A 27,984-nucleotide genomic window follows, 5' to 3' on the forward strand; every position below is an offset into this window, starting at 1 on the left:
CAACTTGCAAATCATATCTCGGTTTAAATTTCACTTTCTCAAAAGGCCACTTTTGTCTGTCCAATCTAAAGTAGCCACTCAGTCTGACACTCTGTATCACATTAGTGTTTTCATCTTTGATCATGACACTTAGTATTTTCTTTCTTTTTATATTAGTTTTTCCTCTCCCACCTGAATATGAGTTTCATGAGAACGCTGACTTTGTCTTGTTTACCGTTGTAGCCTCAGTACCTGGTACAAAGTAAGCTCTCTTTAAATACTTCTTGAGTGAATGAATACCACTTATAAACACTTTATATAAATAGTCCACGTAACATACTATTCTGCTTCTAATCCCTGAATGGTGCCTCAGGTAAGTGGATTATCTATAAAAAGCACTGCTAATTTAGGAATTTATCACAAAATAAAATTCAATTCAGAGAAAATAATTTAAACTACATCATAGCTAAAAAACCTTTGATACCTGATTTATATTTACATTTTCTCACTAGGTACAGGATTTGATGGGGATCAGTGCCTTGGAGTTCAACTGCTGGAGCTGGGCAAAAAGAAAAAACAAATTTTACATGGTGATCCTCTTCCTCTTTCAAGGAAATCCTACCTTGTATGGCTTGGCTTTTCAGCTGAAGGCAAGATAAATTCATTTATATTAAAGTCATTTCTCAAGAAGAAAATTGCTTCATTATTTATTCCTAATTAATTTGCTTAAAGATAAATTGTCTATATTTTATGTTTAAATTTATTTATTTTAATATATTGGCAGAGCTGGAAACTGGAATTTCCAGGCGAGGTAGCCACTGTTTTATGTACAAGATCTCTTCATCAGAATTCTGATTAGAAAACTTACAAAGAGGGAAATAAATTTTTCTGAAAGTTTATTAGCTAGCAAAAAGGAGATACAAATCAGTGTTCAAGTTTTGGCTTTTTTAGCAGATTCTACGTGAAAATCAGGAATTTTCTACTGATTTCCACTATAGTAACCACTAACCACATGTGGCTATATATAGAGCACTTGAAAAGTGGCTAATTTGAGTTGAGATGTGCTATAACTATAAAATACTCTCCAAGTTTTGAAGGCTTAGTATGAAATTTAAAAAATGTAAAAATTTTCAATAATTCTTTTATATTGATTACATGTTAAAATGATAATATTTTGGATGTATTGGATTTAATAAAATATATTATTAACTTCACTTTTTTTCCCCTTTTGTCATGTGGCAGGAGGAAATTAAAAATTACATTTGTGGCCCACATGATATTTCTGTTGAACAGTGTGCTGTTGTAGACTCACTTAACAGTGGGTTATGACAGATGATTTGAAGGACACTGAGGAGTACCTTATTTTAAGGCACTTGTTAACCCTGTCTTCTGGCTTAAATATTTCTATTATTGGAGATTCATGCCCTTTAATTACATCATTGGAAACTCCAGTTTGTCTTTTAAAAAACCCAACCATTTCTGGATGTGTTTTCTATTGGGATATTAATTAGTCACTTATGCTTTAATAATGTGACCATTAATAACTTCCATTCATATAGCTTTATTTTTTTCTCCCAGTTACCAATCAGATCTAGACCCTGAGGAAACTGCTGTTTGCAGAGTAAGAGGGGTGTGAAGTCACAGATAAAAAAAGGATAATTAGGGAATTTGCCATGTACTTCCTGAAATGGGAGCAGAGTAGGTGGGAAACAGGGATGCTTACTTGTTTCCTAGGTAAGTCTAGGAGCAGAACAGTGGGGAACTGTTGGGGAACAGAACAGTGACAAGGCCGAGAGAGGGGGGAGGAAGAAGAGTACTAAAGACAGATTTGTCTACATCATCACCTTGCATTAGGTTCTCCTCATTTTTCCAAGTCTCTCTTGACCAAGGAAACTTCAGATTCAATTTTAACTTCTTTACTGAAATTGGCTTTGAAAAACTGCTGTATTCCAGCAGGTGGCATAGTTTTCTCTGAATTGATCAGGGTTTTTTTTCCTCTTTTTTTTGGATAAATTTTAGTCACATCACATGCAATTTTTTTTTCCTCTGATTCAGTTAGGTCTTACTCTATGTGGTTAGTGAAATTTTATGGGAAATAATCTTGGATTATTTGCCTTTTGGGTTTTGGGAGGATTTTTTTGGTTTGGGTTTTTTTGTTTGTTTTTTGTTTTGCTTTTGAATTGAAAGTTGATTGATTGGTGTGTGTATTTGAAAAAGGTTATTTAACAAATATGTAGCTATGTTTCCAAGTGATTTGTTTTTCTGTTGGTATATAGGTACCCCATTTTACGTGGATTCAGAAGGCATTGTTCGAATGCTTAACAGAGGACTTGGTCATACATGGACTCCTGTATGTAACACAAGAGAACACTGCAAAGGAAAATCTGATCACTACTGGGTGGTTGGTATCCATGAAAATCCCCAGCAACTGAGGTGGGCTATTAGAAAATGCTTAGTTGACTCTTTTTAAAAAGTACTTTGAAATTCTTTATTATGCTTATCTTTAAAGGTATTTTTAAAATCTTTAACCTTAGCTCATTTACTTGCTTTCCATATTCACTAAATTAGGAATTTGTTTACATTCACTTTGAAGTTTTCAACCAGTTGCTTGACTTGGAACCTATTGAGCAAAATAGAAACTAAGGGAATTCCCTGGAGGTCCAGTGGTTAGGACTCTGCGCTTCCACTGCAGGGGGCATGGTTTTAATCCCTGGTCGGAGAACTAAGATCCTGCAAGCCGAGCTGCATGGCCTAAAAAAAAGAAAAGAAAACAATTTTATTAGTGTGACTAGCATTATTTCAGCCAGATAGGGAGGGGAGTTCGGGGTAAACATCACATTTCATCTTTTATTATAGCCTTTTATTTTAAACTTTGATTTAGAATTGAATATATAATTTAGTTGCTTTTTGAGATTTTTAGCTTAATTATTGTTATAGGGGAGTGGGCTAGTAGAAATTTAGTAGTTGAATGCAAGTGTAGAATTCTCAGTACATATAGTCTCTATTCAGTATTGTGTTGAGTATTTACCTCTTTTTTGACACCAGATATCTTCTTGGTCTAAAAGACTGTCAGTGACATTGGACAGATACTTGGTGAACAAAGAAGTCTCTGCTTTCATGGAGCTTATAGTCTGATTGGGGAGACAGATAACAGAAACAACTAAATATTAATTACTATTAGAATAAATACTACCCATTAATCTGAGCAGACCCATGATAAAGAATAACAGAAGAGCATTTTTTAGATAGTATGGTCATAGAAGACTCATTTTTTTTTAATAAATTTATGTATTTATTTATTTATTTTTGGCTGCATTGGGTCTTCGTTGCTGCGTACGAGCTTTCTCTAGTTGTAGTAAGTGGGGGCTACACTTCGTTGTGGTGCACAGGCTCTAGGCTTGCGGGCTCAGTAGCTGTGGCACATGGCTCAGTAGTTGTGGCTTGTGGGCTCTAGGGCGCAGGCTTAGTAGTTATAGTGCACGGGCTTAGTTGCTCCGTAGCATGTGAGATCTTCCTGGACCAGGACTCGAACCCGTGTTCCCTGAATTGGCAGGTGGATTCTTCACCACTGCGCCACCAGGGAAGTCCCAGTCATAGAAGACTTTTAATGGAGGTAGTATTTAGAATGAGACCTGGTGGCCAAGGGGGTCTGTTATGGAAGAATGGATTGAAAAGCAATCCATGAAGAGTAAACAGCATGTACAAAGTCTGTGAGTTCAGAAAGAACTTGGTGTGTTTGAGGAATTAAAAGGATGTAAACATGGCTGGAGTACAAAGAAGCAAGAGGTAGCAGGGAATATAAATCCAAGTTGGTATCAGTAAGTTAGACATAGGCTGCATTATAGGCCATGATAGAGAAGTTTGGATTTTCTTTGAAGTATAACAAGAAGTCATTCAAGTGTTTTATCCAGGGGAATGATATACTCTGATTTATACTATAAAAAGAAAAATGTATGTGGTAAATGGATTGGCAAGGGTAGGACTGGAAGCAGGGAGACCAATTTTTCAACCAGGGGTTTTTCCACTCTTCTGGGGATGTTTAGAAATGTGGGGTATTGTTTTTAGTTGTCACAAGGATTAGGACTTACTCTATCATTCGGAGTAGGCTGGAACTAGTGTGGGGAAGTGGAAATGAAGAGAAGCAGATTCAAGATAGACACAGGATTTGCTGGTAGTTTGGGGGTTGGGAATGAGAGAAGAATCAATGACACTACATTTCTAGTTAAAGCTACTAGATAAAGAGTTGTACCATTTATAGAAATAAGGAAGATAAAAATGAATACTCTCTTGGGTGTGTTAAGCCTGCACAATATCCAAAGGAAGATATGAAGAAGGTATTGGGGGCTTCCCTGGTGAAGCAGTGTTTAAGAATCCGCCTGCCAATGCAGGAGACATGGGTTTGGGCCCTGGTCTGGGAAGATCCCACGTGCCACAGAGCAACTAAGGCCGTGCGCCACAACTACTGAGCCTGCTCTCTAGAGCCCGCCAGCTACAACTACTGAGCCTGCATGCCACAACTACTGAAGCCCACGCACCTAGAGCCCGTGCTCCGCAACAAGAGAAGCCTCCGCAATGAGAAGCCTGCGCACCACAACAAAGAGTAGCCCCTGCTCACCGCAACCAGAGAAAAGCCCACTCGCAGCAACGAAGACCCAAAATGACCAAAAATAAATAAATTAATTAAAAAAAAAAAGAAAGAGAAAATGCTTAAGTTTAAAAAGAAAAAAAAGGAAGGTATTGGAATATATGATTCAAACTCAGAAATTTTGGCTGGTTATATACATTTGGGAATCATCAGATTATAGAAGGTATATAAAGTTATAGTAATAAATGAGAAGAAAGAGACAAAAGGTATCAGTCCAACCCCAAAGAAATTCCAGCATTTAGAGGTCAGTTATTGGAGTAGAAGCTTTTGAATGAGAAAAAGGAAGATTAACTAAGCAATTAAGAGAAAAATCGCCTGAAGAGGGTCATGTCATAGAAACTATAAGTGGAGACTATTTCAAGAAGCAATAATCAGAAAGTGAAATTAAAATGGCTTTCAAATATATGAAAAGATGATTGATGTCACTTGCAGTAAGATTAAACACAAATGAGAACTAAAAAGAGATTTCTCTTTTTACCTATTAAATTAGAAAAATCTGAAAATTTGATAACACTCTTAGCTGGTGAGGCTGTGGGGAAATAACCACGTTTATGTATTGCTGATGGGAGTGTAAGTTGGTCACAATCCCTGTGGAAGGCAATTTGTCAAGAACTATCAGAATTAGAAATGCATATGCCCTTTGATCCAGTGAATCTGTCTTTAGGATTTATCCTTCTGAAAAACTAGTACTTGCTATTTGAAGTATAATCCATGGAAAAGAACACATATAATAAATGTTGGCAAGGGTGTGGAGAAAAGGGAACCCACATATACTGTTGTTGGGAATGTAAATTGGTACAGCCACTGTGGAGAACAGTATGGAAGTTTCTTAAAAAGCTAAAAATAAACCCAGAAATGACCCAGAAATTCCACTGCTGGGTATATATCTGAAGAAAACCAAAAACACTAAGTGGACAAGATTCATGCATCCCCGTGTTCGTAGCAGCGTTATTTACAGTTGTCAAGTTACGGAAGCAGCCTAAGTGTCCATCAACTGCTGAATGGATAAAGAAGATGTGGTATATATACATGATTTTTTTTTTTTTTGCAGTACGCGGGCCTCTCACTGTTGTGGCTTTTCCCGTTGCGGAGCACAGGCTCTGGACGCGCAGGCTCAGCGGCCATGGCTCACAGGCCCAGCCGCTCCGCGGCATGTGGGATCTTGCCGGACCAGGGCACGAACCTGTGTCCCCTGCATCGGCAGGTGGACTCTCAACCATTGCGCCACCAGGGAAGCCCTATATGATTTTTTAAAAGATATTTTATCAGGTGTAATGAGAGGGAAGAAGATAGGTGCAAAGGCAGATAGATTTAGTGGATGAAAGGTGACAGGAATTCTTGTCTGATGCCTTCTGTTTTGGTGGCAGATTTTGAAGCAAGATAGAGGGTATTTTTGAAGGCATTGGTTGGCAGTGTGGATGTTTGAGAAGACATAGTCTTCTTAAAGAATATGAAATTGAGCTTAGTAGAAAATCATAGAGGAATTGCTAGTTATTATTTCTGTATGTCGTGTGTTTTCAAAGTCTCCAGATAGTCCATTATTGACATATTTAGTATCAGAAGGAATTTATTAAACTTTTAAAAAATTCGAATTAAGTTTTGGCTGCTTTGGGTCTCTGTTGCTGCACACGGGCTTTTCTCTAGTTGAGGCAAGCGGGGGCTACTCTTCGTTGCACTTCACAGGCTTCTCATTGTGGTGGCTTCTCTTGTTGCAGAACACAGGCTCTAGGCACTCGGGCTTCAGTAGTTGTGGCTCGCGGGCTCTAGAGCACAGGCTCAGCAGTTGTGGTGCACGGGCTTAGTTGCTCTGCAGCATGTGGGATCTTCCAGGACCAGGGCTCAAACCCGTGTCCCCTGTATTGGCAGGCAGATTCTTAACCACTGCACCATCGAGGAAGTCCCTAGTTAACTGTTTCTAACAGTTCTTAGAGTGTAGGTTGTTCTCAGGGATATTTTTACATGTCTGTTTCCAGGAATCAAGTTTTTAGTAACTTGAATGAAAGAATTCATATTTTATCTTAATCAGAGGTTTAGTTTTTAATCTAGAAGGATTTTTACTGTTCCATCTAATGTTTATTCAAGTAAGATGATTCATTTTGTTTGTTAATATTATTATCTTAAGGAAGTACATGAAGTTATTCATTTGCAATGAATAATTTTGGTTTTTCATTTAATATTAAAACTATTTTATCAAGTTCAATTTTTACACCCCCTAATAATTTGTACAGCTGGCTTTTTTTTCTTACTTGCTTTATAGTTAAGATCTGTGAAGAGTTTTAACTCTCATTAAAAGACATGATAATTACAGCTGGTAACATTTAACTTAAATTCAACATGGGAGGGCTTCCCTGGTGGCTCAGTGGTTAAGAATCCGCCTGCCAGTGCAGGGGACATGGGTTCAAGCCATGGCCCGGGAAGATCCCACATGCCACGGAGCAACTAAGCCCATGTGCCACAGCTACTGAGCCTCTGCTCTGAAGCCCGTGAGCCACAACTACTGAAGCCTGCACGCCTAGAGCCCGTGCTCTGCAGCAGGAGAAGCCACCGCAATGGGAAGCCCGTGCACCACAACAAAGAGTAGCCCCTGCTCACCACAACTAGAGAAAGCCTGCGTGCAGTAACGAAGACCCAACGCAGCCAAAAATAGATAAATTAATTAATTAAAAAAATTTTCAACATGGGATAAAAAAATAATGGACTCTAAATTACAGTTTTTAGACTTGGAAGGATTTTAGAAATTGTCTAGGCCAGTGGCTCCTGACATTTTTAAGCATAAGAGTCCTTTTATATGTCAAAGCATTTCATGAACTACAGATGATAGCAGCTTGTACAGTGAGTATCAGTTGATAGAGAAAATCCATAATAGCAGGAAGTTTCTGTAGACCTAAAGATTATATTTGAACCTAAATTTGTATTATAAGTTACATCAGGTACATGCATGTGAAAATTCTAGTACATAAAGTGGAAACTCTTTTATTCATTCTGCAGACAGTTCATGGTGCCCTTGTGAATGCATGGTCATTTTGCAATAGCTCAGCAGCCCTACAGGATAAAAAAAATGAGAACCACCAGTTTCTTTTGGTCTAGTTCCTGTGCTCTGCCTTTACTCCTGGTCCTTTTCCCCAATTTTTACAGGTGAGAAAACTGAGGCCCAAAAAGATTAAGTAACTTGGGATCACACAGCTAGTTAGTAGCAAAAAAGTTCCTATATTTTCTCTTGAAATACAGGAACAGTGGAAGTTGAGTTGATAAATAGATTGAAAGAATAAACTTATCCCTTAAGGACTGGCTTATTCTAGGGGAATAATTGAATTACCGAGGGGAATCTCATACAGCTGACATTTGAAACACTGAGAAGATAATGCTGAAAAATATATGTACTTGTATATACTGTGATAAATTGATCAGAATGTTTTTCATTTTTTCCTGGCTTTATTCTGGAAGAATCAACTTGAATAAGAATGTTTTTCAAAGATTGGAAGTTACATTTCTCAGTATGGCCTACTGCGCTTCTCATACCAGCTTTCCTTACATTTAGTCACACGTAGAGGATGATTAATTTCCTTTCTATTGTTAGAGAGGTCCGTGAAAGCCCAGGGAAGAAAACTGTACAACCATCTTTAGTAGCCTGCTGCTGTGTTTAATGAGACTTAATTATCCTTGCTATCAAGAAATTTATTCTTGGGCTTCCCTGGTGGCACAGTGGTTGAGAGTCCTTCTGCTGATGCAGGGGACACGGGTTCATGCCCCGGTCTGGGAAGATCCCACATGCCGCGGAGCAGCTAGGCCCGTGAGCCATGGCCGCTGAGCCTGCGCGTCCGGAGCCTGTGCTCCGCACCGGGAGAGGCCACAACAGTGAGAGGCCCGTGTACCGAAAAAAAAAAAAGAAAGAAATTCATTCTTATATTTATTTAAATCTCACACTTCCGTTTGCTCTCAGTGTTCATGGTAAAGATAGCAAACCACTTGCTCCTCTGGAAAGGCAGCATTTCATAATGGTCCAGCGCTGGAGCCTGCTGCAGTATCCTGGCTGAAATGCTCACTGTGTAGCCCTGGCCATGACATTTAGACTCTCTGTGCCTCTGTTTCCTCATTTCTAAAACCAGGATGAAGCTAGTACCCATCTCACAGAACTACTGTGAAGATGAAGTGTTGTAGGAGTACTTAGAACAGTGCCTGGCCCTTAGTGAGTGTTCATTGAATGTCAGTTGTTAATAACAACAGTAGTTTTCTTACCGTCACTACTTTAAGGCCTTGTATTTCATGGTTAATGATTATCTGTTTCTATAATCTTTCCATTTAAAATACATTTTCTAACCCAGATTCAGCAGCATTTATGCTTTCTTTTTGGTGAGGAAATACATTTTGTTAAAAATAATTTAAAATAATTTTTTTAAAATAATTTTTAAAAAATTCATTTGAATCAGTACAAAACACCTGCCTTTAATTACTGATGTGTAGCATATCTGATTTCCTACCTCTGTTTGAAATGAACTTCAGTTTAGCAGAAATTGTCTTTATGGTTTCCTCTGAAGATTTTTTTTATTGTCACCACTGGTTAATACATAACTGAGAGTTTACTAATTTTCGTGCCACAATCTAATTTGCTTTCTACAAACATCAGTGTTCCTTTTCTCTTTAGTTTTGTTTTTTACCTTATTCTGCTTTATTTTTTGATATTAGAACATATTTATTTAACGATATTTTATGCAGGCACTTCATATCAGGCATTCTCTTTGGTTTTTAAAAACTCTTAAGAGTTATTTAATGCACTTGAAAACAGACTTTTTTTTGCAAGTTATGTTCATTTAACAAGCATTTGCTAAAAGTACTGACTACATGTCCTATGCTACATGAAGATAAATTGGGCCAGCAGCCTGGAAGAGTTGGCTGGTAAAATCATTATCTACTCCTGAGTCAGTGCTCTAAAAGAGTTAAATCCCCTCGAACACTGAAAAGAGTCCCACGCAACACAGACGACAAGCAAAACTCACTAACTCTTAGAAACTTATTCTGGACATTGGCCCCCGTTTTCTCCAGTTTGATATTTTTCAACTCTTTAATATAAGAGAACAAATTTTGTGATTTGTTTGGAAAGGAATTGAAGTAATTTTGTCTCCTTAGTAAACTGTGGTTTATTTTTTCACATTTTATCTCCTCCAAATGGTTTAGCCACAGTTTCCAGTTTCCAGGAAACTCATTCATTGTAGGCAGAACCCATCAAATTAGCAGTCAAATGAGTTTGTTTTTTCCTCTTCTTCCATGAAAGAGATATCTAACAGAGAAAAGGTCATTTTACTTCAAGTCTTTAGAGCTAAGAAAAGGATAAGAAATGTGAATTGGTGCTCTGCTTTGATGTAAATGTGGCTTTAAAAAAGCTATTAGTAAAATCCTTATCAATTTTTCTTTATGATAATCGCTTACTATGACTAAATAAAGTATTCGAGTTGTAAAATGTTTTTAAACAGAGTCTAGGTCACTTTATAGAAAAAAGAATGTTAAGGCAATTAAGATTACTCCCAATGTTCCTCCTAGTTTTGTTAATGTACATATATGCATACGTAATTGCACTCGTCCTTTCTGAATGCACATGTTCTGTCTTCCGTTTTGCATGACTAAAATGGTTTTGTGAATAGGTGCATAACAGAATTACTACAAGAGATTTTTCAAATGCTCAGTATTCACATTGCCACCTCATACTATGTGGTGAAAACCACTGATTTATGGGAAATCATAAAAGGGGAGGAGGTAGAAAGAAATGAGGATTTATGTTAAAAAATACTGTAACTCTAAAAACATGTTTGTTTTTATTATATTTTCGCAAAAAGAAGGAAAGGGAGTATTTAAATCTTACTAGAAAGGGAGCCTATGTAATATTCCTGGGTAATGCCACTTATTTATTTTTTAACTATTCTAGTGGACATTTGATAATATTAGAAGATATTTATGAAAAAAATTTTAAACCTAAGGGCCTAATTTCTACTTAGTATTTTCCTTCAAGAAAGTCATAACTTAAAGCCCTGATTAAAAGGCTATATTACCGGATGGCTGTTAGTAAGCATTGAACAAGGGTGTATGTTTTTTAAATGACTTTATGAAAATTAGAAAATTTATCTATAGTACTTAGAGTGTGCAATTATGTTTTTCTTATAAATAATTTGGAGTAAATACATTAAAAGAGTATTCTGCATATATAAATCACTCTGATGAATGGATACTTTTTAATTCATAAATTGCATTAATACTCAATCCTGATGGGCATATATGAGTGCCTTACATATTCTAGTCAGAAAAGTCCTTGCCAAGGGAACTATTACCGCATAAGGCAACCCTTCCTTCATTTAGCAGAGCAGATGTACAGTATAACCTTTTTATAATGATAATGGATTTTCTGCTTCACTCTCACCAATATCTAATAATAAACACTTATTGGACATTTCACCCTCTTTTTCTCTTATATGACACTTTCTACCAACAGTACCAATATTTCCAAACTGAAGAATGAAAGTGAATATGCTTTATCAGCATTTTATCTTAGGGCGATCTGTTTTATAACATGGATCCCATGACAAGTGTTTACGGCACAATTTCTGTATTTTGGAAGTGGGCATTTTGCTAAGGAAAATCTGAAAAGAGCTGATTTCACTTTTAGTGATTGTTAATTTAATAAAGCTGATGTGAGGAGGGATTTTTGAAGTCCTTGAAGTACGTGGAGGGATAATTTTGATACTTAATCAGGCCTAAAGTACTTTTTTAAAAGAGGAATCTTTTATATATTATTAAACCAGCTATTGGAATATTATTATTCCAAGTTACTAACTTTTGGAAAATTTATAATGTAGCGGTTTTTATGATATTTTGGAAAGTTTTTATGGTGAGACTGTTTCTTTCCTGACAGGTGTATTCCTTGCAAAGGTTCCCGATTTCCTCCCACCCTTCCACGCCCTGCTGTAGCTGTATTACCCTTTAAGCTTCCTTACTGTCAGACTGCCACAGAGAAAGGACAAATGGAGGTATGCACAAATCTTACCTTGACACTCTGAGTTTGATAATACCCTGCCTGTGACACAGACATTTAAAATTATTCTGATGACCAGTGTTGAGTATTCATTACTTTATAATTAAAGAAATAGCAGTAGCTGTGAGGGAAGAGGGCTGCTTCCAGGGACTTTATCTAAGAGGTAAATGGGTGTGACTGTCAGGGCCTCCCTAGGGTAAGGCGCTCACTCTCGGGCTTGGACAAGTGCCTAAGAGGACAATGCCTTCATGAATTTTGTACCCTTAGGTGCCAGGCTTGCCTCACCTTACTCCTAGCCCTGCGTCATCAAAAGTCATTCGATATCTTGCAGTTAGTTATTCTAAACAAGAAACAAATCAGCTTATAAAAATCTAGTTTACCAAGTTCTCTGAGCATCAACTATGATAGCTAGGAAACTTTAAAATGCTATATACAGTTGACCCTTGAAGAACATGGGTTTGAACGGTGTGGGTCCATTTATACATGGGTTTTTTTCAGTAGTAAATACTACAGTACAGCACCATGCAAGATTGGTTGAATCTGAGGATGCCGAACCTCAAATATGGAGGAACCGCATATATATGGAGGGCTGACTATAAGTTATATGCAGATTTTCAACTACACAGAGGGTAGGCACCTCTGCCTGCTACATTGTTCAAGGGTCACTGTATTTCCCTTTTTTTTGTTTAAGGATAGAAGATAAAGTCAAGCCATAATATCACATTAGAATTGTAAAATAAGCTGTAGAAAGGAATATTTCAAAAAATATTTTATTCAGAAACTGGTGTCATATGATAAATGTTTAACACTTGCGTGGTATTCAGCTGATAGTTGGCTCTAAGCAGTTTTTCCACTTTTGCAGGAACAGTACTGGCGTTCAGTTATGTTTCACAACCACCTTGATTATTTAGCTAAAAATGGTTATGAATATGAAGAGAGCACTAAAAATCAAGCAATAAAAGAACAACAGGAACTTTTAATGAAAATGCTTGCGGTGAGTAAAATAAGTATAGTGGGGAAGAAAAGTTAATTTTTTTCCTCTAGGTTGAATTTCTTAATGGGATGTGAATGAGCACCAGGTTCCACAACCTAGAATTCCTAAGTTGTATCTGGTGGTGTTTTTCTCCCTTAAAAGTTCTGTTTCCCAGTTCACGTTGCAGATAAAATATTTACGACATTGCCTTGTATCTAAGATCATAGGAAGAAATAAACTCTTCTGGTGCTACCTCCCTGTTTTGTTTTTGCCGACTGGTCTGTGTTTTAATAGGCCCTGTAGGTGATTCAGATGCTTATTAATAAAGTTTGAGGACTGGCCCTAGCTCCTGCTCTTATCATGTGCAGCAAATAAAGTTTGAGTGTAGACTTTTAGGTCTGCAGGCTGAGCAGTCTTAAGAACTTTGATCAGGCTTTTAGACATGCCTGCCTTTTGTTATCCTCTTAGGTAAAAGTTTGTCTGTAGCCAGTGACCAGGTTTGGTCCCCTGGATATTTAAATACATTTATCTTTAGAGATAAAAAACTTTTTGAAACATAAGATTCATAAGTTTGTGTCCTCATTCCAGGTTGGCTTATGAGGAGGAGTATAATGTAATTTCTTCTGTGCTCTTCTTGCACTAGACTGTAAACACCTTGAGGGCAGTGACCATGTCCTGTTCACTAATGTATGCCAGGCACTGATGTAGTGTCTGATACATAGTGCACCTCAGTATTTCCTAAGAGAGTAAATGGCCCAGACTTTCCATTTTAAAGTTGAGGAAAAAAACTTCTGAGGGCAAAGTGATATCTGAGACCACAGAGCTTATTGTAACTTGTCTCCAAAAGGTGATATTCACTACTGTCACCTCTATGCAACACTGCCTTGCATTTAGTATTAAAGAAATTTAATTAGTTTACTATAGAGTAAGTTTTGTTCCATTCACAAAGTCCCATTTGTACACCAACATGAACTAGTAACCTTTTTATTTTCTACAGCTTATGTAAGGAAACATGTTTGGTTTATTTACCATTTAGCCTTAGAGGAGCTTTTCCGCTGGGGTGCAGTGTTCCTCAGCAGGGTGCTAGTAGCATCCTGTTAGTTCTTTAGCATTCCTGCCCCCAGGCAGATGCCCATAGTTCCACCTAATTACTGGGAAAACCATACTACTTTCATTTCCAAATGCCCTCTGAGGCAGAGTACTACCCTGATTGAGAAGTACTGCTTACAGATAAGTGATTCTGGAAAACTTGAGAAGGACATGCAGGTAAATATCTAAAGCATCTATGCTGATGAATCAGACTTGACGTGTCTAAGTAACAAAGTAATTCTTCTGTGAATTATGAGACCTTTAGTAGTCTTCAAAATATTATTTTCCTCACATTGTACTTCAGTTGCCTCACTTTGAGTCGTCAAAATTCATACCAAAAGAAAAAGTCATGATAAATGAATGTTTTTCATTTTATATTGTAAGTGTAAAAAATAGAGCAAGAAAAAGGAGGTTGTTTGCTAATTTGGAAGTTGTGTAACTGTTTCTGGTAGTTAGAGATCATAGACAATCATACTTAAAAAGCTAATGGGTAAATCTATTTGCCCACCCACATTCACTTAGTAGCATTTGTGTGCCAATTCTAGGCAAAGTAATAACAAATCATTTATAATTTATTCTTTCTTTCAATTTGCTACCCTGTTTTGTGAGTGCAGGTGGTGGAATGGGCAGGAAAACAAATTTAGGAGAACCATTTTTGAATTTTTAAATAAATCTCTTACTCTCCTTGCAATCAGTAACTTGAAATGATATGTCATATTTCATTGTTGATTGTGAAATGCACCGGTATTTTACTTATTTAAGTCACTAAGACAGAAAGAAATGCTTCCATTTAAACTGGCTCACCATCAATTGTAAGATGGTTCTCAACTTCAGAGACAGATGTTAAAATGTGTAAAAATGTGCCTCTTAGAATTAGGGATACAATATCTAGAAGACTTTTCTCAGTTCTACTAGTGGTATCATTCTTTTATTTTTAAAAAGTTTTACTCAACATAATTTGACTTTTTCCCCCCTTTTTTTCCTTTAGCTTTCTTGTAAACTGGAGCGGGAATTTCGTTGTGTGGAACTTGCTGATCTAATGACTCAAAATGCTGTGAATTTAGCCATTAAATATGCTTCTCGTTCTCGGAGATTAATATTGGCCCAGAGACTTAGTGAACTGGCTGTAGAGAAAGCAGCAGAATCGGCAGCCACCCAAGCTGAAGAAGAGGAAGAAGAAGAAGAGGATTTCAAAAAAAAGTTGAATGCTGGGTAAGAAATGTTTGAGTTTTACCATCCTGAATATTGACTTGGTCTTTTTATAGCCCTTTATTGAATAATATCATTGTCTTTTAGTTACAGTAATACTCCTACAGAGTGGAGTCAGCCAAGGCTCAGAAATCAAGTTGAAGAAGATTCAGAGGATACTGGAGAAGCTGATGATATAGAAGAAAAACCAGAAATACATAAACATGGTAAGATAACATCTTTAAGGCAGTTGAAAGATGAGATGTGTCATGTGTGTGACTTCTCCCCTTTTACTTGGCTGAGGGAAATTGAATACCCATACTTTTTCAAGACGTCTTTCCTGTCTGATTGTTGATTACAGAAGATGACTTTATCTTCCCATTTACATTGTATTGTTTTATCTTAATTATTCTGTAGGAGAAAACCCGTTTTTCAAAAGTGCAAATTCCTCTGATATGCCAGCTATTAAGTCAGGTAAGAAAATTTGGATTTTGTAACATCGAGAAGATTTTGAAGTAGCCTTTACAGTGATACATCTACTCAAATACACCTTACTCTTCAGGGCCTGTTTTGTTGTTGTTGTTTTTAATCAGAAATGTTTGTGAAACAGTGGTCATTTAACAAATACTTATTAAATGCCTATTTTGTGTCTAGTATTTGCCTGGGGTGGGGGGCTACAGTGGTCAAGTAGACATGCATGTTTGATCCCTGCATAAACATTATAGTACCAGCTGGCTTTTAAAAGTATACATATGTAGGGCTTCCCTGGTGGCGCAGTGGTTGAGAGTCCGCCTGCCGATGCAGGGGACACGGGTTCGTGCCCCGGTCCGGGAAGATCCCACATGCCGCGGAGCGGCTGGTCCCGTGAGCCATAGCCGCTGAGCCTGCGCCTCCGGAGCCTGTGCTCCACAACGGGGGAGGCCACAACAGTGAGAGGCCCGCGTACAGCAAAAAAAAAAAAAAAAGTATACATATATATATATATGTTTGATTTTAATATACTTTTACATGTGTACAGATTATTAAAAGAGCATATAACAGGTGGCTGTAATCTAGTCAGTGGTGGGGGATGGTTTGGGACCCCAAGGAAGGCCTCATGGAATGTTTATTTTATTTATTTATTTATTTATTTATTTGTGGTACGCGGGCCTCTCACTGTTGTGGCCTCTCCCATTGTGGAGCACAGGCTCCAGACGCGCAGGCTCAGCAGTCATGGCTCATGGGCCTAGCCGCTCCGCAGCATGTGGGATCTTCCCGGACCAGGGCACGAACCCGTGTCCCCTGCATCGGCAGGCTGACTCTCAACCACTGCGCCACCAGGGAAGCCCTATTTTACTTTTTAAATTTATTTTTGGCTGCACTGGGTCTTCATTGCTGTACGTGGGCTTTCTCTAGTTGCGGCGAGCGGGGGCTGCTCTTCATTGTGGTGCGCGGGCTTCTTATTGCGGTGGCTTCTCTTGTTGTGGAGCACGGGCTCTAGGCCCGCGGGCTTCATTAGATGTGGCACATGGGCTTAGTAGTTGTGGCGCAGGGGCTTAGTTGCTCTGCAGCATGTGGGATCTTCCCAGACCAGGGCTGTAACCCGTGTCCCCTGCATTGGCAGGCAGATTCTTAACCACTGCGCCACCAGGGAAGCTGCCACGTGGAATGTTTAAAGCAGAGATCTAAAGGATGAATGAGTCAGCCAGGCAAAGGTGGGTGGGAGCAGAAGCAGAAGAAAAGCATGTGGGCTTAAGGAACAGCATGTGTGAAGACTGTAAGAGAGGCTTGAAGAGCACAGAGAGCAAAGAGGAAGTGGTGCTGAATGGTTTTGGAGCAATGAGCAGGAGCCAAACCTTGCAGATCCATGTAGGCCATGGTAGGATCTGGACCTTTATTCTGAGGTTGCTGGGAGGCTGTTGTAGGTTTTAATGAGGGGCAGAGTATGGCACACTGTGAAGAGGAGGACTGCGTATAAGGAGACTTCTGAGGTAGTCCCAAGTGAGATTGAATAGACTGGGGTCGTGGTGATTGCTGGTAGAAAGCATGGGGGGAATTGAAGAGGTGTTTCTGAAGATGATATAGAGAGGATGGAAGTTCAGGGTGTGAAGAATAACTGTCAGTTTCTGGCTTGAGTACTTGAGTGAATGATGGTGCCATTTACTGAGTCAGGAAACACTAGGAAAACGTGGGTTTAGATAGGAGGACGATGAGTTACTATTGGCTGTTCAGGAAAGTAGGATCTCTGGGATGGAGATATAAAGTGAAAATTGTTGACATAAGTATAGCAGTTTAAACCATGGGTATGGGTGAGTGAGCACTGAGGGAGGATCAAAGTGAGGAGAAAAATGAGGTTAGGCCTAGAGAGGAGGAGGACGAACCATCAAAAGAAAGTGAGGAAGGAGGTAAGCCAGGGAATGCGGTATCTCAGAAGTCAAAGGGGAGATAGTATCAAGAAGAAAGGAACACTCCGCTATGTGGAATGCTGTTGAGAGGTCACACAAGGTGAGGGCTGGAAAAGATCCACCAGTTTTGGCTGCATAGGGTTTACTGAGTTCTTAGCAAGAGCAGATTCTGCAGGGTAGTAGGGCTGGAAGCCATGTATTGGATGGAGGAACATGTGAATAGTGAGGAAATGGGAATAGCTGTGTAGACAACTCTTGAGAAATTTGGCTGCTTAGGGGAGGTGAGGGAAAATTATGTGGAGGGCGAGAAGGGGATGTGGCAGAGAGCGTGTTTGGTTTTTGTTTCTTTAAGTTGGGAAACTTGAGCCAATAAAGAAGGAAAAGTCAAAGATGACACGTGTAGCCATTGATAACACAGGTTTCTTGAAAAGCAGGAGTGGGTGGGATCTAGAGCATTTGTAGAATTATTAACTAGCTAAAATAAGGCACCATTCTTCCCTGGTAACAGGAGAAAAGAAGAGATCTCTACATATTGTATCTGTCTATTTCATAGTGGCAAATTGGGATAGTTCCCATCATCTAATAGCTTTTATTTTGTCTTAGAAATAGGAAGGAGGTCATATATAGTTATTTATAGTTTTAAAGTTGCAAAGTACATTATTTTCATATAATACAGATTAAAATATTCCATAATTCTTATAGAAGTCATAAGTCTTCTGAGTTTTACCACTATTAAGTGAGGGTTTCTTTCTTATGAAAGGTGCAGTTACCTCTAGCAACCAAGGACGAATAAACCCCTTCAAGGTAAACTCTTTCCAGTGATGTTTTCTATTATTTAAATACATTTCCATACAGAGAAATATTTCCAAACTACCAGACGACCCTCCCCAGACTTAAGAGGCATTAAAGACTGCAACAGATTAAATTTTAAAATATTTAAATAAGTAAATATTTTAAAATAAACAAAGATGAAAGCAGCACTAGTTCCTGCTTGGACCAGGAGTTACATTTTCTACTTATCTTCTGAGAACCTACAGTTTTGAAGGTTTTCAAAACTTGGGGATGTGGTATTTGGGAATATGCGCATCAGTCTTAATTTAGATTATACCAAATATATTCATTTCCGAAGGTGAGACTACAATACAAACTTAACAGAAATTTAAAGGAAAAATAAATCTCTTGGCATTTTTTTTTCTTCTTTAAACATTAAATGCTAATATTAGTTTGCTTTGTAGGTATCAGGCAATTCCAAAGAGCCATCCATTTCAGTGAATTCAGTACGTTCAAGTAATATTTTAGACAATATGAACAAATCATCCAAGAAATCTACTGCACTTAATCGAGCTACAAATTATGAAAAGTCTCCAGTTATAAAGCCTCTGGTTCCAAAACCAAAGTCTAAGCAGGTATGATTTCACCTGCCCCCATCTGCAGTACACAACTCATAGTCTGTCTGTCTTACTTTAGTTTTGTTCACTCTTTCGGGTATGAGACAGGAGGCTCCAGTTGTTTATAAGTGATTGTCTAGTGAGGGCAATGGTTCTCAATTCTGGTTTTGCATCAGAATCAGTTTTTAAAAATATGTAGACCCAGGACAGGGACTCATGCATCTATCTGTATTTTTTTTCATTTTCCAAATGGTTCTGATGCATGTCCCTATTTAATGACAGTTGGTTTAGTGCCTAGCCCTAATCTTTCCTTGTTTTGTATTCTGATTTTGCCTCCCAGATTGTGTCCCAGTTTTGGTATTTTATCACAGATTTGTCGTCAGTAAAATAGACCTATCATTTGTAATTTCCATTTCATATAATTTTATTCATCTAGAATACATGAAATTTGAGGTACAGTTTTTTGGGGGTTTGTGTGTGTGTTTATACATGTTTATTTTCAACAGAGAACCTCTCGGGACTTTACATGTTGGTGTAAGAATTCTAAATAGTTATATTTCTCCACATTTTTCAAAATTTGCTTGTAACATATAAAATCATACTAGATTTTGTTGCGGTGTTCATTATGTTTGTTTTTACAGGCATCTGCAGCATCCTTTTTCCGGAAAAGAACTTCCCAAGCTGATAGGACTGAGGAAGTGAAAGAAGAAAATCCTAAAAATCCATCATCTGAAACCCCAGCTATGTGTCCTCAAAACACTGAAAACCAAAGGTCAGTACATAGAGAAATATAGTGTTCTCAAGATGTAGTATTCCAGTAAAAGGCATACAGAAGTAGCAATACAAAATTATGTGGCCCTATTATTCATTCATGTAAATAATACATTGGCACAGGTAGTAGGCATTCTGAACACTTGTAACTTTAGGGAAGCCACAAATATTGATTAATGTCTATTTATATTACTTATTAAAGTATGCTTTGATAAACTGCATACATGTTTTAAATTGTGGATACGTTTTGCTGGGACACTATATTTTATAATTAGTTCATTTTTTCATTTGTTTGTTTTTAAATCGTTAGTATAGTTACATGGGAGAAACACAGTCAAAAGATAGAAAGAGATTTGTGATGAAGAGTAAATCTTTTCCCTACCCACCCAGTTTCCCCTCCACAAATAGTCACTGCACAAGTTTCTTATATAGCCTTCTGGAATTATCCTATGCATGTACACTTAGATTTATCTGTTTTTTTTTAGTTTTACAGAAATGGTAGTATACTCATTGTTCTGTGCCTTATTTTTTTCATTTAATAACTTTTGCAGATGATTTCTTATTACTACATGAAGAGTTTCTTTAATCTTTTTACTTCCATTGAATGGCTATACCATAATTTATTTAGTTCTCTACTGGTGGACAAAAGGTAGTTGCTGGTCTTTTGCTAGTACAAATAGTAGTACAGTGAATAACTTTATATGAATATTATATACCTATAGCTGTAAGATGGATTCCTGTATGGTTCAAGCTAATGTACAATTGTAATTTCAATAGATATTGCAAAATTGTTCTGCATGGATGTTGTATTATTTTATACACCCCCAGCAATATGAGAGTTCCTATTTGTCCATATCCTGTTTGTCCACCAACTCAGTGTTACCAAATTTCTTGATCTCTTGTATGCTAGATTTATTTAAAATACATCAGCTAAATTGAAAAGTCACCGTTTCATTTTTAGTGTTATGTATCTCATTTAACCAATATCTGATGTTAACCAATTTAATTTGAAGGGATAGCTGTGGTTTTTATTTTTTCCTATTTTGTTCTGAATTTAATTTAGATATTAAACAGTGAAATTTTTATTTAAGAAGATTCCATTTTTTATACTATCAACAGGCTATACAGAAAAAAAGTGCTCAGTAGATATTAAATGTTTGCATTAAATCTTCACTTGTGACCTAAAGACAGTTTGTGTCAGAACTGAAATCTAATGAAACTGACAAGTATGCTGTGTCCATGCTTTACATAATAATGGTACAAGAAAGGACCCACACTCTCAGGTCAGCTGTGAGGGCAGGGGTGAGGATTTCCAACAGCTGGTTTGGGAAATGGAGAAAGGCTACCAAAGATACATGGAAGGGTTATATTGGGCTAGAGGGGCGAAGTAGGATTGGAGACCTTGAGCCTGTCAACATTCATAAAAGAGTTGAAAGTTCAGAGTTTTGCTGTACTTGGAAAATACAAATGTGAGTAATCCCTTTGAATTGATCTTATAAAGGATTTTTTCAGCTCATTATTCCTGCAGTCTCTAGGCAGTTTTAAGTAATATGTAATTATGAATATTAACAAGTGTAATTAACTGTGTCTCTCTTACTTTATATATAGGTATGCTAATGGTTAATCACTAACCTGAAAAATCATGAAGCACTTTTAAGACTGTCTTAATTATAAAATTTTTTTACATAACTGCTATTTTAGGCCAAAGACCGGGTTCCAGATGTGGCTGGAAGAAAACAGATGTAATATTTTGTCTGACAATCCTGACTTTTCAGATGAAGCAGACATAATAAAAGAAGGAATGGTTCGATTTAGAGTATTGTCAACTGAAGAAAGGAAGGTAAGTAAGGATAATTGTATTGAGAATGAGACTTCAGTGAATTCCCAGGGGTTTTTTTTGTTTAATTGGGGTATAGTTGTTTTACAATGTTGTGTTAGTTTCTACTGTACAGCGAAGTGGAGTTCCCTGTGCTATACAGCAGATTCTTATTCGTTATCTATTTTATACATATTAGTGTGTATATATCAATCCCAATCTCCCAATTCATCCCCCCGCCCTCACTTTCCCCACTTGCTGTCCATACATTTGTTCTCTACATCTGTGTCTCTATTTCTGCCTTGAACACCAGTTCATCTGTACCATTTTTCCAGGTTCCACATATATGCATTAATATACGATATTTGTTCTTCTCTTTCTGACTTACTTCACTCTGTATGACAATCTCTAGGTCCATCCACGTCTCTATAAATAACCCAATTTCATTCGTTTTTATGGTTGAGTAATATTCCATTGTATATAAGTACCACATCTTCTTTATCCATTCCTCTGTTGATGGACATTTAGGTTGCTTCCATGACCTGGCTATTGTAAATAGTGCTGCAGTGAACATTGGGGTGCATGTGTCTTCTTGAATTAGAGTTTTCTCTGGGTATATGCCCAGTAGTGGCATTGCTGGGTCATATGGTAATTCTATTTTTAATTTTTTAAGGAACCTCCATACTGTTCTCCATAGTGGCTGTGTCAGTTTACATTCCCACCAACAGTGCAAGAGGGTTCCCTTTTCTCCACACCCTCGCTGGCATTTATTGTTTATAGATTTTCTGATGATGCCCATTCTAACCTGTGTGAGGTGATACATCATTGTAGTTTTGATTTGCATTTCTCTAATAATTAGTGATGTTGAGCAGCTTTTCATGTGCTTCTTGGCAATCTGTATGTCTTCTTTGGAGAAATGTCTATTTAGGTCTTCTGCCCATTTTTTGATTGGGTTGTTTGTTTTTTTGATATTGAGTTGCATGAGCTGTTTATATATTTTGGAGATTAATCCTTTGATTGTCCGTTGATTCATTTGCAAATATTTTCTCCCATTCTGAGGATTGTCTTTTTGTCTTGTTTATAGTTTCCTTTGCTATACAAAAGCTTTTAAGATTCATTAGGTCCCATTTGTAAGGATAATTGTACTGAGATGGGGACTTCAGTGAATTCCCAGGTTTTAAAAATTCTTAAAGAAAGTGCCTTTTTCTGTTTTTAGAAATTGAATGCATTCTGATAAACTCTTGGTGGAGAGGAAATACAACAAGCAAAATGTCAGCTTTGAACCTATGGATATGTAATAATTATTATTTAGTGCTGATGGTTAATTTTTTGGCAGATGTACTGCTTACATCTATATAAGTTTCTGCATATTGTAAGTTAGGGGAATACCCCAAGAAAAAGTGCATTACTTATCAAAAGCAAAAAAGATTAATAAGTAAAAATGAAATTAATTCACATTTTTGGACACTACTACTCTAAAGTCCTTGTAAGCAGAATTTCTTAAAATGCTGTTTACTTACACATTGAATACTAAATGAGAATACTGCTTTGGGGGGAAAAATCTGGTGTTCTGTTCTAGCCTTTCATGTGGAAATTAGGACAGGTGGCTTGTACCTATTGCTCCTCATGTCAGTTTCTGCCATGTGAAAGAAGGCTAAGAGCAGCTTTCTTTTGCAAGGGGGAGGATTGTGTGTGTTGTATCAATAAATCTCAGACTTCCCTTCCCTAGGAATGACTGCGTGCAGCATGGGCACCTTGTGACATAGTTACTTACCTTGATAAGCTGGTTTTTACGAATAAAACTAATGCAAAATTAGGAAGCTAGAAACTGGTCTTACCACCTCTAGCCTCCTTTAGAATCTCATTAGCATCTTTGTCTTTCTCATTTTTTATAAGTATTTATAAAAGGATAAAAATTGTAAAGAATTAGATAAAATGACATCTGAATGAATAAGACCTTATTAGGAAAAGAGGAAGAGATTTGGCAAAAGTTGTGATTGTGTTCTTGAATACTTAAAAATGTAATCAATATTTTTAGTGTAAACCTTAAACATTTCTTAAATCCAGTCTGTTAATGTGAACAATACTACAGGTCAAATGGTCCCGTTTCAACAACAATGACTAGGAAGGAAAATAAAGTAGGAGGAGGAGGAATTGTTATAGATTAAAAGAGGTTTAAGAGGTAAATGAAATGAGTGAAGCTTGTTAGGTTCTTGCTTAGTGAGTGGAAACCAATCCCAAAAGAGTGTATACTGTATATAACGTTCCTGATATGACAAAGTGATGGGGATGAAGAACAGAGAACTGATTGCCAGGGGTTAGGGCCTGGGAGAGGAGTGGGGTGGGGCAACATGTGGGATCCTCATGCTTATGGAACTACTGTCCTGTATCCTGAATGTGGTGGTAAATACACAGCCTACAATAGAATTATACACACACACACAAACAAGTAGAAATAAAAAAGGGGATTTTATCAACGTCAATATCCTAGTTGTAATAGCGCACTACAGTTTTGCAAGATGCAACCATTGAGGGAAACTGAGTAAAGGGAACACGGTGGCTTTCTGTATTATTTCCTACAACTGCATGGAAATCTATAATAATGTTAAAAGGTTTTCTTTCTAAAAAAGTACCTGCAGTTATAGTGTTTTGCACTTAATATGCTTAAATACAAGCAGAGTTTAGATTGAAATATTATAGAGGTAGAATGTAAATTTTTTAACGTGCCCTGCAATTAAGTAATAAAAGATTTGTTTAAAAAAGAACAGAACCCTTAATGATTAGTTTAACAATTCAAATGCTAATTATGCTGCTTTACATAAAGGAATGTTGCCTGCAAAAGTAACGAAATCTTGTCCTTCCTATTTCTTTGTTAATGCCTAAAAACTTTTCTCCTGCAATATTTTTATAAAGGCATGGGCTGCCAAGGCCAAAGGAGGAACTGCAAGTGATGGAGCTGAAAAGAAACGAAAACGTGTGGTCGATGATAGTCACGAAACTGAAAACCAGAAAGAAAAAACGAAGGAGAATCTGAATTTGCCTAAAAAGCAAAAACCTTTAGATCTTTCTACGAATCAGAAACTGTCAGCTTTTGCATTTAATCAGGAATAGAGTAAGGAAGTGTACTTAGGAAAGTAATGGATTTTTTACTCATCTTTGATGAATCTAGACCTTTTAAAAAAAATCTTTAGGAAACTCTTTATATATTTTTAAAAGAGTTTAAAGACTGGTATTTGTCTTTATAAGATACTGTAGTAATTATATTGGTGTAGGTAGCAGGGCATCTGTAAAAACTATCATCTCTTCAGATTGCTCTGCCCCCAAATGGAGGGCCATTCAGAAGCATTGTGGTCATGGTCACTGACTGGAGGCCACTGTCATGTCCCATTGGAAGCTGATTTGTTTTTGTTTCTTACCTTAAAAATCATCAAAGCCAAGGTCTTAAAACCTCTGAACATTGAAGTACCTTGTAGGGTTTTCCTTGTTTGGTTCATGTCATGTACTGGGAAGTACTACAAAAGTCCTCTTCCCAAGTGTGCTACCATAGACTGCTCTCTATGTCTATACTGGCCCAAGGGGACCATGTTTTTTTTTTTTTAGTATGGGCCCTAAACATGTAAATAATTTTGTAGATGAGACCTTTTGTTTGTTTTGGCAGTTTCTTCATATATTACCTTTAATTATTTGTGTAGCCTTTTTTTTTAAAATAAAATTTTTTCACATTTCCATATTTAGCTTGATATGGTCTTCACATTGTATTTCCATGAAATGGAAGTATTTCTAGAAAATATATTTTATATTTATTACCGTAATTTCTACCACCCCCCATCCTATTACACAGTATACACACAGAAGAGAATTGAAGGTACTGTTTTGATAGCATTACAGCCCAGCGTGTAATGTGCTCCTTGTAAGCTACTCTGGTTATCAGCATCAGCAGTGCTTTTCTGAGCAAGTCTTTGAAGCCTTGATAAGAGAGTGGTTGAAGAGTAATGGAAAGTGTTTAACTCCTCTTTTATTTTGAAAAAACAAGATTTAATTAAGTATTTCATACATTTTTTGGTTAGTATTCTAAGCAGAACTTAATACAAATGCAGCCACTTAATGAGGGCAAAGTACAAGGGGTGAGGTTGGGGTAGAGGGATAGTAGTAAAATAAAATCAGGTGGCTCAAAATCTAGGGTAGTTTTATAGGTTGGAAGGAACAAAATATGTTGAAAATTTAGATGTATAGGAGCCAAAGGATATTCCTTGTCTCATGATGATTAAGGTTGCGAAGGAATACATTTCTGATTTTTTAATTAGTACCTGGTATTGAGAAACATTGTAGCATAAAGGTTAGGAGCACAGATTTCAAAGCCGGACTACCTGGGCTCAAAGGACCACTGCAATACTACCAGCTAAATAACCTTGGGTAAGTTCTAGCCTTTGTCCACTCATCTGTAAAATGGGTATATTAATAGTAACTACTTTAGAGGGTTGTTATGAGAATTAAATGAGGTAATAGCACTTACCTGGCACATAGTAATGTTTTATATACATATCAGCTATTGTTACTATGCTGTTGGCTGGTTCATCTTGCTTTGTCATTAGGTTTGATTCTGAATTAATTATGTATGAATTAATTTTGATTTCAAGATCCTGAAGTAAAAGTTTATTTATATTACTTTGGAAAGCATGTTTATAGACATGTATTTTGTTTTTACTTCCTCAACTTGCTTATTACCACAGTATATAATACTTAAGGATATAATCCTTGAGTGTTATATTTCAGATCCATAGGAACCTGATAACACCAAGGATTTTCAAAAGGTTTTTTCTTTCTTTTGTTCCTTTGACCATGCCGTGCGGCATGCAGGATCTTAGTTCCCCGACCAGGGATCGAACCCATACCCCCTGGAGTGGAAGTGTGGAGTCTTGCCCACTGGACCACCAGGGAAGTCCCTGCAAAAGGTTTTTTTAATCTCCTACTTTTGTTTGGTTGAAGGAAGGTTTTTGTATTGACCTGGTTTAACTTCCAAATCAGAACTTTGAAACCAAGAAATATCATACTTATTCCTTTTCTATATAATATTAAACTTCTTTTAAGAAAAAAAAATCTTTGGGACTTCCCTGGTGGTCCAGTGGTCAAGACTGCACACTCCCAATGCAGGGGGCCTGAGTTCAATCCCTGGTTGGGGAACTGGATCCCACATGCTGCAACTAAGAGTTCACATGCTGCAACTCAAATCTGGCGCAGCCAAATAAATAAATATTAAAAAAAAAATTTCCCCCGAAGTACCCTTTCTAGCCTTCCCCCCCGCCAAATCTAGGATCAATCAAGAATGTTGAATTGGGACCTCCCTGGTGGTTAAGAATCCGCCTGCCAATGAAGGGGGCACATGTTCGAGCCCTGGTCTGGGAAGATCCACGTGCCATGGAGTAACTAAGCCCTTGCACCACAACTACTGAGCCTGCACTCTAGAGCCCATGCGCCACAACTACTGAGCCCGTGTGCTACAGCTACTGAAGCCCGTGCGCCTAGAACCAGTGTTCCACAGCAAGAGAAGCCACTGCAGTGAGAAGCCCGTGCACTGTATCAAAGAGTAGCCCCCGCTCACCACAGCTAGAGAAAGCCTGCATGCAGCAACAAAGACCCAACGATGAAGACCCAATGCAGCCAAAAATAAACAAATAAAATATTTTTTAAAAAAGAATATTGAATTGTATTTAATTATTAGAAGTATATACTTTTTTTTTATACAAGAAAGAGTGAGGAAGAACATCATCCCTAATCCTAATATCCAGAGATAACCACTGTTAACATTTTAGTGTATGTCATTAGGCATTTTTCTGTATATGTGTTGCTTTTTGTTACATAGGTGTGCAGTCCAAATTCATGCTGAGTAGAGGCATAAAGGAAAAAACAAAACAACTCAAGCCTGTAGTTTAAAGTGTGGCCTTTTGCTTGTAGTGTTCCTGTAATTGACACCAATTTCTACCTACTCTGCAGCTGTGTCATAAAGGGCAAAAACATATGGAGTAGAAAGTAAACATAATGGAATCAGAAAGCCAAAAGTTGGTTCTTTGAAAGACTGATAAATTAGAAAAATATCTGACAAGATTAATCATGATACAAAGAGAAAAGCATGAATAAGTAATATTAGGAATGAAAAGGAAATTATTAACTACAAAAACAGTACAGATTTTTTAAAGGTACGAGGTTTATGATGGTCAGTTTTATGTGTCAACTGGCTAGGCTACAGATGTTATTCAGTCAAACACTAACCTATGTGTTGCTGTGAAGGTATTTTATAGATTGTTTTAAAGTTCATAACCAATTGACTTAAGGTAAGAGATTATCCTAGATAGTCTGCGTGGTCCCAACTCAATCAGTTGAAAGGCCTTAAGAGCAGAACTGATAGTTCCCTGAGGGAGAAGAAGATACCACACCTGTAGATCGCAGCTTCCACTCAGGCCTTGAGATTTTTCAGCCTGCCTTTCCTGAAGGTCTCCCCTATGGTTTGGGATTTCAGACCTGCCTTGCAGCCTCTATAATCATGTGAGTCAATTTCTTGCAATAAATCAATATATATATTCCCACCGGTTCTGTTTCTCCAGTTGAACACTGACTAATTCGAGACTTTTAAACAGCTTTCTGACAGTAAGTTGGAAAATTCTGATGAAATGAACAAGTTTCTACAAAAAAGACTAAAATACTTAGGAATAAATTTAACAAGTGCAAAACTTATTCT

General features: G+C 37.3%; 1 protein-coding gene across 3 annotated transcripts in view; it reads left to right on the plus strand.

Moving 5' to 3' along the window:
• The window catches only part of WDHD1 (WD repeat and HMG-box DNA binding protein 1), an 81,222-nt gene that overhangs the window by 31,133 nt on the left and 22,105 nt on the right, over positions 1–27,984 (plus strand). Inside the window, exons 15-26 of one of the 3 annotated variants that reach the window (XM_060167191.1) lie at positions 492–629; positions 2,256–2,412; positions 11,523–11,637; positions 12,505–12,636; positions 14,693–14,916; positions 15,001–15,119; positions 15,310–15,366; positions 18,037–18,080; positions 18,512–18,682; positions 19,306–19,436; positions 21,137–21,275; positions 24,165–24,960. In XM_060167191.1, the coding sequence (XP_060023174.1) occupies positions 492–629; positions 2,256–2,412; positions 11,523–11,637; positions 12,505–12,636; positions 14,693–14,916; positions 15,001–15,119; positions 15,310–15,366; positions 18,037–18,080; positions 18,512–18,682; positions 19,306–19,436; positions 21,137–21,275; positions 24,165–24,362 (1,625 nt within the window). In that variant the 3' untranslated portion in view covers positions 24,363–24,960. Of the gene's footprint in view, positions 1–491; positions 630–2,255; positions 2,413–11,522; positions 11,638–12,504; positions 12,637–14,692; positions 14,917–15,000; positions 15,120–15,309; positions 15,367–18,036; positions 18,081–18,511; positions 18,683–19,305; positions 19,437–21,136; positions 21,276–24,164; positions 24,961–27,984 lie in introns of those variants that run through there. The other 2 variants (XM_060167192.1, XR_009543671.1) reach the window with 2 other exon arrangements.

Source organism: Lagenorhynchus albirostris, chromosome 1 (assembly GCF_949774975.1).
Source record: "Lagenorhynchus albirostris chromosome 1, mLagAlb1.1, whole genome shotgun sequence".
Classification (NCBI taxonomy): Eukaryota; Metazoa; Chordata; class Mammalia; order Artiodactyla; family Delphinidae; genus Lagenorhynchus; species Lagenorhynchus albirostris.